The sequence below is a fragment of the Cnephaeus nilssonii genome (genome assembly GCF_951640355.1).
Source record: "Cnephaeus nilssonii genome assembly, chromosome: 6".
NCBI lineage: Eukaryota > Metazoa > Chordata > Mammalia > Chiroptera > Vespertilionidae > Cnephaeus > Cnephaeus nilssonii.
Window position 1 is genome coordinate 1108175 of NC_137077.1, and position 13016 is coordinate 1121190.

A 13016-nucleotide genomic window follows, 5' to 3' on the forward strand; every position below is an offset into this window, starting at 1 on the left:
GCTCAGGCAGTGCCCGGGGAGCACGCCCACCTCCTCGCCTCATGGAGGACTCTCCCTCACGGCAGCTTGTTACTGTCCCTCGTGGCAGGAAGGCTCCGTGCTGTGTCTTCTCCTCATTTTGCAGATGGAATGGGGACCGAGTCCCCAAAGGTGACAGGTAGGCAGTGGCCAGGGGAGCTCCCAGAGGTGACCCAGAGGGACCGGGGAAGTGATGGCCGGTGCCCGCCCCACAGCTTTCTAGTCGTGACGTTCACGCGACACGATGACGCACTGGAGGTGAGCTGTCGAGTGTCGCTCGGTGCAGGCACAGCGTGGTGCCGGCATCGCCCTAGCCTGAAACTACCCATCAGCAGCCACGCCCAGGTCCCCAGCCCTGGGAACCACTGGGCTGCTTGCTGTCCGGGGACTTGCCCGTGTGGACATTTCCTGTAAGTTGAGTCACATACACAGCACGTGGCCTTTTGTGGCAGCTTCTTCCACTGAGCTCATGTTTTGGAGGTTCACTCACAGTGCAGCATGGACCAGCGCCTTGTTCCTTTTTCCTGGCTGCGTAATATTCCGCCTAATAGACACCCACAGCCTGTGTGCCCACTCACTCCTCCGCTGGTGGACATGTGGGCGGTTTTAACATTTAGCTACTGGGAGGTTTGTTTTTCTTATTTGTTTGTTTTTTAAAAGATATATTTTTACGAGAGGCCCGTTGCAGGAAGATTACTGCAAGAATAGGGCTTTGCTCCCTTCTCCGCTGCCTCTCTCCCTCCCTTCTCCGCCACTTCGCTCCCTTCTGCAGCGCTTGGCTTCCTTTTACACTGTCTTCAGTCTTCGCTCCGTGCCAGAGTATGCAAATTAACCAACATCTTTGTTGGGTTAATTTGCATACTTGCTCCTGATTGGCTGGTGGGTGTAGTGGAGGGATGGTCAATTTGCATATTTCTCTTTTAGTAGGTTGATGTCAGAGAGGGAGAGAGAGATAGAAACATCAATGATGAGAGAGAATCATGGATCGGCTGCCTCCTACACACCCCTCACTGGGGATCAAGCCTGTAACCCAGGCATGTGCCCTGACCTGGAATCAAACCCAGAACCCTTCAGTCCGCAGCCGATGCTCTATCCACTGAGCCACACCAGCTAGGGCTGTGCACAGGTTTTTGTTTGAGTCCCTGTTGTCCGTCCTCTCGGGTCTGTACCCCGGAGTGGAATTGCTGGGTCGCGTGCTAACTCTGTATTAACGCTTTGAGGCACCCGTCCCCGGATCTGACTCAGCTCAGCATCGTCTTCCTGCGCCCCACCCCCAGCCTCCGCTTCCTCCGTGTCCGCTCGGTGGCAGGTGGCAGCTGTGTGGCACCGGCTGCCCCTCGAGCTGCTGGCTCCGAGCAGCAGGGGAGGCTAAGGCAGGCCTGCTGAGCAGGGAGCATCCCTCGGATGCAGGATACTGTGCGGCCTTCCCGCTGGCCCTCTGCGCTTAGTCTGAGATGCTCGGCTCTGGGCCCCAGGGCTGGCGCTGTAGCCCGCACGGCGGTGCGTCTGGAGGAGGGCCCGGGAAGGCGGTGCGGGCCCTGGTTGTCAGAGGCGTGGGATTCCTAAAAGTCGTGCGCGCAGTTTCGACTCGCGATGCGGGATCCTGACGTCCGTCCGGACGGGGGGCCGCCTCGGGTCCACGAGAGCTGCTCCGAATACAGTGGTCTGTGTGTTTTCCTTTCGCCTCCGGTTTTTTCTCGATCCGCCGCTCTGCGCCAGGGATCGAGAACAGCCATTTACAGCCCGTGCAGTTTTGTAAACAGCAGCTTCGTGTCAGAACCTCCCCGGGATAACTGCTGTTTACGCCCCTCCCGGAGCCGCACACCCAGCCCAGAAATCTAAATTACAAGTTGCAGGGAAAGTGCGGGCCCGCGGCCTGGGGACGGCTCTTCCCGCGATCACACCTAACACTTAGGCGCCCTAATAGGCACTCTCCGCGCTCCCCAAGCACCTGCCCACGGAGGGGGCCCACGCTACTTTATGCTCATCTAACCGCCGCTGAGCCGGTGAACTCTGTAAGGACACGGCCCCGCAGGCCGGGTGATCTCCCCACCCGGCGACGAGCAAAACGGAAGAAGTTACCTGGGGGCTGGGCGGCCACGGGCTGTGAAAACGCTTCCCGTGGATTTACCGAAGACGGTGCCCGGGACACTCGTGCCAGCATCACCCGCCGAGTCCCTGTAACACAGGAAGGGCGGGTTCCAGTATTAAATCCGTATCCGGTAGAGAGCCTCAGGCACAGCCACGGGCCCTGTCCAGGTGGATGGCGGCCCCAGGGGGGCAGGAGGCCCAGCGGAGCGCCCCCTCCAAGGGGTCCTCCAGGGCTGCTCCAGGGAGGGAGGCCGCCTGGCTGAGCGCCTGTGACCAGCAGCTCCAGGGCCTCCCCCAGGCCCAGTGGCCTCAGACCAGTAGTCGCTGCTTTCTGCTGGAGTGAACTGTCATTCCTTCCCTCCTCAAGGGCATTGAGGGCGGTTTGTTTATGTTCCCTCTTTTTCCAACCACCTATTTCCAATCCTATATAATAAAACCCTAATATGCAAATTGACCAAACAGCAGAACGACCGGTCACTATCACGCACACTGACCACCAGGGGGCAGACGCTCAACACAGGAGCTGCCCCCTGATGATCAGTGCACTCCCACAGGGGGAGTGCCACTCAGCCAGAAGCTGGTGAGCCTCTCCTGCCTCCTCCGCTGTAGGTGGGTGGTAAGGAGCGAGGGCCCCGGACTGCAAGAGGGATTGGGCCTAAGCCGGCAGTCAGACATCCCCCGAGGGGTCCTGGACTGTGAGAGGGAGCAGGCCAGGCTGAGGAACCCTCCCCCATGCATGAGTTTCGTGCACTGGGCCTCCAGTGTTAACATAAAACAGCATGAAGTTGCATCGTGCTGTCCACTCGGACGGAGCGCAGAGCTGCCGAGTGGGGGTGCGGGGCCTGTGGTGTGTGGTGACGGGGAGGACCTCGCGCCAGCCTCTGTGGCGGGGAAGGGGCCGTTGCGTGTCGTGGCCGGTGGTGAGGCCTGTGGCGCTTCACACGTGCCACCTGGGTGAGTCTTCAGGCCGCCACAGGTGGTTCAGATCCGAGGGAGGTGGAGTTGTCGGGCCCGGCCCGGCCCACCCTCTGCCTGCGGCCGCGTTTCGGGGACTCTGAGACCGTCTGTGGCGTGGCTGGGGGGCTTGGTGCCTGTGAGGGGAGCCGGGACGGGGAGGGCTGCCCAGGGGCAGGGCGGACACTCGGCGCCTCCTCCGGGAGGGAGCTGCTGCTTCAGGAGGGAGCAGGTGTCACCCTCAGTCGCTGATTCCAGAGGAATTCTTACAACGAGCCGGGGCGGGGGCGGGGGCGCAGGGGGGGACACTGGACGGCCTGGTGCAGGGGGCGAAGTTCAGGGGGAAGCTGGGGCATGATCTCGGGCACAAAAGGGGGGTCAGCTTCAGGTCAGCAAAGGGTACGGGAGGTCATTCCAGGGGGAAGGAAGGCCTGGCCAGGATGTGACCACAGCACGTGCCTCCGGGGGAGGCGTGGGCGTCTGTGGGCTGGGCATGGCGTCCTGGTGTCTGCACTCCAGGAGCATGGAGAGGGGCTGGTCGGGTGCGTGGACAGGCAGCCCGCTGGCACTCGGGCAGAGCGGACGTGCGAAGGAGGGAGCCAGAGCTCAGTGGCTGCTGTACGGAACACCACCAGCGGGGCTCGAAACGGCACAGCCACTTCTCACAGCCCGGCGTCCGAGTCGGGATCTGGGTGTCGGCAGGGCCAGCTCCCTCCGGCCTCTTCCAGCTCCCGGGGTCCTGCATCCCCCGCTGGTCCCAGCATCTCCCGGTGGTCCCGGCATCCCCCAGGGGTTCCAGCTCCCCCAGTGGTCCCAGCATCCCCCGGTGGTCCCGGCATCCCCCGGTGGACCCGGCATCCCCCGGTGGTCCCGGCATCTCCCGCTGGTCCCGGCATCCCCCGGTGGTCCCGGCAAATCCCAGGGGTTCCAGCTCCCCCAGTGGTCCCAGCATCCCTTGGGGGTCCCAGCATCACTTGTCTCAGCTCATTGTTACATGACCTTCTCCCCATGTGTCTCTGCTCTGTGGTTGTCTTCTTAAAAGGACTCTGGTCATTGGATCAGGGTCCCCCATACTGCAGTGTGACCTCATCTTTTATGTGTGTATACACACACACACACACACACACACGTTTTTATTGATTTTAGAGAGGAAGAGAGAGAGAGAATCATGGATCGGCTGCCTCCTGTACAGCCCACACTGGGGATCGAGTGGGGATCGAGCCCGCAACCTGGCATGTGCCCTGACCGGGAATTGAACCATGACCTTCTGGTTCATAGGTCGACGCTCAACTACTGAGCCACGTGGGCGGGCAGTGTGACCGCATCTTAACTCCATCTTTAAGACCCTGAATTCAAAATGAGGCCACATTCGGAGGTTCCGGGAGGACATAGATTTGGGGGTACCCTACAAGCCCCGTATGGCTGATTTGGGGGGCAAATTTAAAACAAGTCTGGGGGTCCTTTGCCCCTGTCCACATGCCACCCCATGTGCCCGCCTTCTGTGGGCGGGGCACATCCGCCGAGGACACTGATGGGGTCACCCTGACGCCCCTCTGCTTTCTCTCCCGACAGCCCCACATCGGCCGCCTGGGCCTGCCCCACGGGCCGTCCGGAGAGAAGGTGGCCGTGGTGACCGTGGACGACTGTGACACGGCCGTGGCCGTGCGCTTCGGCGGCGTCGTCGGGAACTACACCTGCGCGGCCCAGGGCACGCAGAGCGGCTCCAAGAAGTGAGTGTCCCGGGGAGAGGCCCGGCCTCCACCCCCATGGCCGCCGCTCCGGAGCGTGCCGCCGGCAGGACCCGGCGCAGGGCGCCCCGGGACCCCCGTCGGGATGCAGGCAGACTCCCTCCCCTTGGCAGGGGCATCTTCTGGAACGTTCTAGAATAAGTCCCTTGATTTATTTATTTTTTAGATCTTCTTTGTTTGAAGCATTACATACGTTCCCTTTCTTCCCCGTTGACCTCTTCTGGCCGGCCTCCACCCTGGCCCCAGGCCCTCACCCGCTGTGGTCTGTGTCCACGGTTTGTGCACAGACGCAGACAAGTTCATTGGCTGATCTCTTCCCACGCCCCCCCCCCACCCTCCCTGCCTTCCCTCCAATAGTCTATCCCTTTACTTATTTATTTTTTATTATTACTTCTCTAAAACATATTTTTATTGATTTCAGAGAGGAAGGGAGAGGGAGAGAGAGAAACATCAGTGATGAGAGAATCATTGATCGGCTGCCTCCTACATGCCCCCCACTGGGGATCAAGCCCACAACCTGGGCATGTGCCCTGACTGGGAATCGAACCCTGACCTCCTGGTTCATAGGTTGATGCTCAATCACTGAGCTATGCCGGCCCGGCCAGTCTGTCCCTTTAGATGCAATTGCCAGAGTCGTGTCCAGCCCAGCCCCAGGGGGTGACAGTGCGGCTATGGGCTTGGGACAGTCACACGCCTATTTCTCCTGCCCGCACCCACCCCAGCCGGGAGGGCGGGGCGCTCGAGCCCCTGTGACCGACCCGGAGGCTGTGCCCGGGGAGAGAGAGATCTGACCCCTGGCCAAGGCCACGCGGCTGCTCAGGCAGCACCAGGGTCTGGTTGGCTGTGACCTTCCTTCAAGGTCATCAGGCCGGAGGAAGGTCACAGCCCTAATTGGCAGTGTACGTCCTGTTTCGACGTGACTCGGGGGCGGTCACGGGGGTCAGGCTCTGATGCAAGGGCGAGGGAGCCGAGGCACAGGGAGCCCGCACGCCACGCCGCACCGGAGGTGGCCCCGCCTCCCAGGCCCCTGTTCAGTGATTGACATGCAAGATGACGCGTGTGGTGGCGGCAGAGGCCGGGTGACCTCACAGCAGCGCCGGGGCCCCTGTGCCCCCTCTCGCCTCCCGCCCGACGTCACCGAGCTCGGCTTTGCCTCCGCAGGTCCCTGGACCTGACGGGCCCCCTGCTCCTGGGGGGCGTCCCCAACCTGCCCGAGGACTTCCCCGTGCGCAGCCGCCAGTTCGTGGGCTGCATGCGGAACCTGACCATCGACGGCAGGAGCGTGGACATGGCCGGCTTCATCGCCAACAACGGCACCAGGGCAGGTAGGGCGCGACCGCCTGGGGCCACACGGAGGGCCACCCCCACATCCTGGCAGCGGCGCCCCTGGAGCCGGACCTGGGCGTGTCCAGGAGGGAGCGGAGCCGGGCTGGGGTCCTGCACTGCGGGGGGCAGTGACCCCGCTGGGCCGGCCTGTCACCGACCCCTGGGGCACTCCATGTCCCGGACGACCCCGCGCCCCGCAGCATGGCCTGCAGCCGAGTCTGCCATGGGAAGTCTTGGGCCTGTCCCTGGGGAGGGGGGTCCCCGCCGCCCGCCTCCCTCGGCCGCACTCCTGGGGCCGGTGCTGGGAACGGCCGGGACCCCGTCACGTCCGCTCTGCCTCCAGGCTGCGCGGCTCAGAGGAACTTCTGCGAGGGGACCTGGTGCCAGAACGGGGGCAGCTGTGTGAGCCGGTGGGACACGCACGTGTGCCGCTGCCCGCTGCGCTTCGGCGGGAAGAACTGCGAGCACGGTGAGCTGCGCTGGGGCCGCGCCGCGGGGCTCGAGGGTCGCTCCCGAGTGTGCTGCCCGGGCCGGCAGGCGCTGGGGCACGTGGGTCCCGGCGAGGGTCCTGGGGGAAGCGGGAGCAGCACAGGCCCCGGGCGGGTGAGAGGCTGAGGCTGTGGGGCGTCCGAGCAGGTGGAATGGGACAGAGACGGGCGCCTGGGACAGTGCCGGACACAGCACCTGCCTGGGCAGGGCCAGCGTGAGGTCCGAGCCTGAGGGTCAGGCAAGCGAGGAGGGCGGGCGGGCGGGGCGGGGCCTCCCGGGGCTCCCCCTGAGGCACCAAGGGACAGTGCCCAGGCCCAGGTGCCCTGCCGCCCTCGCCGCCAGAGGGGCCCTCCCGTGGCCACGTGGCCGCCCCGCCCCGCCCCTGCGCCGGGTACAAGCTGTGGGCACGGCGGCTCTAAGCGATGCCGTAGTTCAGAAGCGGTACGGCAATGAGCAAGTGTCGTCGTTTCTTAATCACGAGGGTAAACCAACAGGGCTGGCTGAGGCCGGATTGGTTCGGGCGTGCCCCCGGGTCGGCCTCTGGGGGTGCCCCGTGCTCATTGCTCTGAGACGTCCTGTCCTGGAGACGCCCGCTGGCCCCAAGCCCCCGGGCCAGGAGGGCACCTGCCCTTCCCCAGCACAGGGTCGGAGGGCACTGCCTCGCTGTGGGGCTCTGCGTGACGGTTGGGGGCACGGGGTCCACAGCTTCCCCGGTTCCCAGAGCAGACGGTGAGCCAGAACTGGGGGGGACAGGGCAGCGAGTGAGGAGAGCCGAGTTCCTGCCCGGCGGCAGCTGGCCCGTCCGGCCCAGCACCCTGCGTACGGCTGCAGCGTGTGGACGGGGGCATGCGACGCGGGTCTGTGTCACATCGCAGTCCTCGTCCGGGATGGTTCACGGGTCAGGGTCCGGGTCCGGGTCCGGGTCCGGGTCAGCCCCTTTGTGTCCCAAAGCGCCGGCACCTTCCGAGGCCTGATCTGGGCAGAGGGTGGGCCGGGCTCCTGGGCGCCTGTGGGCAGGGGGCCCCGCCCTGACCGGCCGGGTGTGCAGGAAGCTCAGGCCACAGGGGGCGGCGGGCCGGGTGGACCGTGCCGGCGGCCGCCGAGCCCCGGGGTTCCTGTTATGGAGGCCGGAGTGTGGCCACGGCCGTGCCAGAGCAAACAGCGGCCGGGGCGGGGTCACGAGAGCAGGAAACACACGCCGCTCACGAGGCCCCTGCTGTGCTCTCCTCCTGAGCCGCGTGGGCTGGCGGTGCCGTCCCGCCCGGGGACCAGGGCGAGGCCCGGCACGGCGCTGCCTGCCACACGCAGTCGGACCCGTGACCAAGGGCAGGCTCAGCCTCGCGGTCCGTGGGGCACACACGGTTTTCCCAGGGTCACAGCCGAGGGGCTGTGTCACCTCCCTCGCCCCACCCCCACCTGGGAGCCCTCAGCTGCCCGGTGGCCTTGCCCGGTCTGGGACCATCCCCGGGCGTGTGCTGGGCTGGGAGCCCACACACACGTCTGCCGGCGACCGGGCGGGCGTGTGCCGGCGCCTGTGGGCTCCCTGCTGGCTCGCTGTCCCGCCCGGAGACCGTCCTGTGCGCAGCCCCCACTCCGGCAGGCGTGGGAGGGGACAGGAGGCCGGACTCTCAGGGCCCCCAGCACCCTGTCCTCGGAGCCTGGGGACCCCTCTGCCTGCCGTCCAGCCTGAGAGCCTTGCCGTGCCCTGGCCACGGCGGGACCAGGCCTCAGCCTGACTCCCCAGGAAGGCGGTCTGCGTCCCAGTGGCTTCTGCAGGGCCCACGGTGCCTGGATTCGGGGGCCGCGGCCGTGCAGACGGGAGTCTGAGGCTGGCCGTTGCACGAACACGAAAAGGCCCAGAGGGCTCCCCCTCCCCGGGAGCCCATCCCTGACCCTGTCTGACCTCGGGGGTCCCTGTCTGTGTCCGCAGTCATGCCGTACCCCCAGCGCTTCAGCGGGGAGAGCGTCGTGTCCTGGAGCGACCTGGACGTCACCATCTCCGTGCCCTGGTACCTGGGGCTCATGTTCCGGACCCGGACGGCGGACGGCGTGCTGATGGAGGCCACGGCGGGCGCGTCCTCCCGGCTCCACCTCCAGGTGAGAACGGTGCCGCCTGGGCCCCCGGCCGGCGAGCGGCCGATGGATGTAACCAGGGCGCCCCGCAGAGCTGCACCCACGGGACCCCTGCCAGCCCCCGGGGCGTGGCCAGCCCAGTCCGGCCGGACAGGGGCTCAGAGCCCCGACGCTCCCTCCGTGGTCCCCTCGCCAGGTCCCTGCGCAGGCGCGTTTCCCAGGCACTGCAGGTCGGGCGCTGTTCCTCCCGATGACCTTGTCACCCCAGGGGCCCCCCGGGCAGCCCAGGAGTGAGCTCTGGGCCGAAGCTGGCAAGCCCGGCGCTGCCGGGGCGGCGTCCGCTCTGCGGTGGGTTCGCGGTGGAACACATTACACGGCTGTGCCGGGCGGGTGATGACGGGAGCCGCACCGGCTGGCACGGGGTCTTTAGGAAAAAAGTGCGCTCTCGGCAGGAACAGACCCGTGTTCCGGGTGCTCACCCAGGGGGTCAGGCTTCTGCCGGGGACGGGGGCCCGTGGCCACCCGGACGGCCCCCAGGGCAGTTCCCAAAGGCCGGTCCCTCCAGGAACCCCTGGCTCATTTCCATGAGCGGCGTGTGGACGGCAGGCCCCCGCAGGCCCGTGAGCCCGTGAGCAGCAGCGTGGGGTTCTGGGGCCTCCCACAGGCCAGGCGAGCGGCACAGCCCGTCATCGGGCAGCCCAGACAATTGGGTGATTGCTTCCGGGCGCCATGAACCCGCCTGCATTGTCAGCGGGATCCCCGGGCTGTTGTCAGTGCCTGCTGAATCCACGACAGGTGTGAGGTGCCAGGCGGTCCCCGCCGTCGGCCGGATCCGTCCCACCGGAATCGCCTGTGTGTGCAGACATATGTCATTTCATTGTCGCTCCGCTGGCTTTGGGTTTTGTTAGCAGAAACAGCGAGGAGCGCCCGGCCGGTGGGGCTCCGTGGTTGACCTGTGAACTGGAAATTCCCAGGGTCGATTCTGGTCAAGGGCACGTGCCCGGCTGCGGGCTGGATCCCCAGGAGGGGGTGCAGGAGGCAGTCAATCGGTGATTCTCTCTCATCATTGATGTTTCCCTCTCTCTCTTCCCCTCCCTCCCTGCCTCTCTGAAATCAATAAAAAATATATATATTTTTAAAACCTGCCATCTTGACGGTGGGCTCTGACCATTTTGCTTTGTGGATGTGGGGCTGTGTTACCAGGTCGTACAAATGTAGTGGTTTCCCTGGAAAGGGACTTGGCATTCGGAAAGCCCTCCTCATCTCTGGGAGCTAATCCTGCCTTGCAGGCCACTTGGTCTCCGGGGGCTGCCTCGGCGCCGTGTTCTGGCCAGGGACGGGGCCCTGCGTTTGCCCGATGCGTCTTTTTCTTTTTCTGCCCCTTTCCTCTCAGCGTTCCGGCGCCCTCACGTTTCCGCTGTGCGTCTTGTGAGGAGTGCATCCATAGCTTGAGGTTTGCTTTTTTTCTGTTTTGCAAGTTTCTGGGATCATCTTGACACAGGGTCACGCCAGCGGCGGGTACGTCTCTTTACACGGGGCCTGGGCAGCAAACTCTCCCGACCCACCACACGCCTTTGAGATTCTAGAATCACATGCTGAGCTGGACCATTTTTATCAACAAGGAAGCTCACCGTCACTGACAACCACCGCCTCTGAGGAGTCGTTTTTGTTGTTTTTTTTCACTCTACCTTTTTTAAAAAAATAGATGTATTGATTTCAGAGAGGAAGGGAGAAGGAGAGGGAGAAACATCAATCGGCTGCCTCCTGCACGCCCCCTGCTGGGGATCGAGCCCGCAAGCCGGGCATGTGCCCTGACCGGGAACCGGATGGTGATCTGGTTCATGGGTCGATGCTCAACCCCTGAGCCACGCCGGCCCGGCTTTCTCACTCGGTCTCGCCCGAAGTTATACTGAGTGGCCAGATTATTATGATCTCTGAATGCATAATAATCTGGCCACTCAGTGTGTGTGTGTGTGTGTGTGTGTATTAGAGGCCCGGTGCATGAATTCGTGCATGGGTGGGGTCCGGCCAGCCTGGCCAGGGGGAGGGGACATGGGCGGTTGGCCGGCCTGCCTGCTGGTCGAACTCCTGGTCGAGGGGACCATTTGCACATTAGCCTTTTATTCTATAGGATATACACTGAGTGGCCAGATTACTATGCGTTCAGAGATCATCATCATCTGGCCGCTCCGTGTAGATTGAAACGTGAGGTCAGCGACAGTGCTGACCTTCCTCGCGTGTATTAAACGGGGCCTGGATCTGACGTCACCAAACGCAACGTTCACCTCCAAAGCGAAGGGGGTGCGGCCCCCGGAGCCTGTTCCTCGGGCGCCCGTGGTCCCTGCACTGTTCTCGCGCCGGCGTCTGGCGGTTCTGCTTTCTGGGTTCCCCGGGGTTCTGGCTCCAGTCCTGCCTCGAGCTTTCCGGCAGCGGTCCTGTCTCCCGGGGCCGTGGTTATTCCCGGCTGAGTGCTGGGCATCGGGTTGGAAACGTGGAGAATCTGAAACTGGAGCGGAGGAGGCACTGAGAGGGGCTCCGCCCCGCATGCCGGGTTGTGTCCCCGGCCCCAGGCGCCCAGGCAGCGGTGCTCGGCTGCCGCCGGGGGAGGCCGCACCGCGGGTTCCGGTTGTGGCTGTCGGTCGCAGGCCGCGCGTCTGCTGGGGTCAGCCGCGGGGGAGGGGCGGGGGGGGGGGCTCTGTGTTGGTCTCACTTTCCTGGTGTTCTCAGGAGGTTGCGCCAGTCGCCCCGACCTTCCCCGGGGCGACGTGACCTCGGCCTCCCCCGGCTCCGTGGCTTCGTTTCCTGTAAGTGGGAATGGCTCAGGCCAGTCATGAGGCTGATTTCCGTGGCCTGAGCGTGGCCTGGAACACGTGACCTGGATCTTGCCTCATAAAGGGTCACGTTTACACCCAAAACCAGAGCCCAACGGGCCCTGAGTCGGCGTATGTTCCCAGCTGAGTCAGGGGTGCTGTTGTGCTTGACCGCGTCCGCATTGGACACTTTTTTTAATCTTCACCCGAGGATGTTTTTCCATTGATTTTTTAAAAAGGGAGGGAGGAGAGAGAGAGAGAGAGAGGGAGAAGCATCAATGTGAGAGAGACACGTTGATTGGTTGCCCCCGACCAGGGCCGGGGGTCGAGCCTGCACCGAGGTACGTGCCCTTGACTGGGAATCGAACCCAGGGTCCTTGGCCTGTGGGCCGGCGCCCTAACCCTGGGACACCGGCCAGGCAGCGTCTGACACTTCGGACCACAGGAAAGGCGTGGTGCTCGGAAGAGCGTCTCAGGCCACGCGGAGTTAGGCGTGGCCCGACTTCTGGTCCGTCTTCGACGCAGCGCCTCAAGTCTGCCCCTGTGGCTCCCGCCCCCAGATCCTGAACAGCTACGTGGAGTTCGCGGTGTCCCACGGCCCCTCGGACGTGGCGTCCATGCGGCTGACCAGGTCGCGCGTGACGGACGGGGAGTGGCACCACCTGCTGGTCGAGCTGAAGAGCGCCAAGGAGGGCAAGGACATCCAGTACCTGGCGGTCCTGACCCTGGACTACGGCGTGGACCAGGTGGGCTGGCCCGGCCCTCCGGATCAGACCCGTCACCGGGTCTGCGGGTACCCACTGACCCTTCCCCGTACCGGGACCCCCCAGGGCCTGGTAGATTTGGGGGTGCCCATTCTGAGCCCCTGAGTCTGGGTCTCACGTCCTGCCTTATGGCGAGGTCCCTGCCCAGATGGCCAGCCCCTGGGGTCAGGACCCGGGCCTCACCCGTGTGTCCATCCTGGCGCCGTTGCTGCCTTCAGCGGGGGTCTTAGCGGGCCTGACGAGGCACGAGGAACGGTGTGTGCTCAGCGCTGTGCCTTCGGGTGCAAAGATTGAAAACCTCAGAGTGGACGGTGTGTGCGGGTACCAGAGGGGCCGCGGGACACCAGCGAGGCGCACCTGTCCCAGGTGGGCGCGTGGCAGCCGCAGGGCGCACTCGGAGCGCGGGCGGAGCCACACGATCGCCATGGTTTGCCGGGGAGGGGGAGGAGAGGCGTGTGTACGGGACGCCGGGCGACTGTTCGGCGCTCTGGGAGTCCCGGCTCACCTCCCCGCTGGCTCTGCGGGTGAGCGGCTGCGGGTCCCACGGGCACGCCTTCCGGCGGAGGCTCTGGGGGTGCCTCCTTAGATGCCCCCTCCGTGGGCGTGTTTCCCATTCGCTGCCGTCTCCCCGTTCACCAAGCCCTTTCCCGCATCGTGGCCAGTCATGGGGGGGAGGGTTGCCCACGTCCCCTGCTTACCATCTTGGCTGCGCTGGGACGTGGACACGTGGCCTCTGACCCGGT

General features: G+C 64.7%; 1 protein-coding gene across 1 annotated transcript in view; it reads left to right on the top strand.

The window, feature by feature from the left end:
- The window catches only part of CELSR1 (cadherin EGF LAG seven-pass G-type receptor 1), a 103601-nt gene that overhangs the window by 67874 nt on the left and 22711 nt on the right, over positions 1-13016 (top strand). Inside the window, 5 exon segments of the mRNA XM_079774575.1 lie at positions 4636-4793; positions 5973-6136; positions 6481-6606; positions 8557-8723; positions 12070-12255. Coding sequence (XP_079630701.1) covers positions 4636-4793; positions 5973-6136; positions 6481-6606; positions 8557-8723; positions 12070-12255 — 801 coding nt within the window.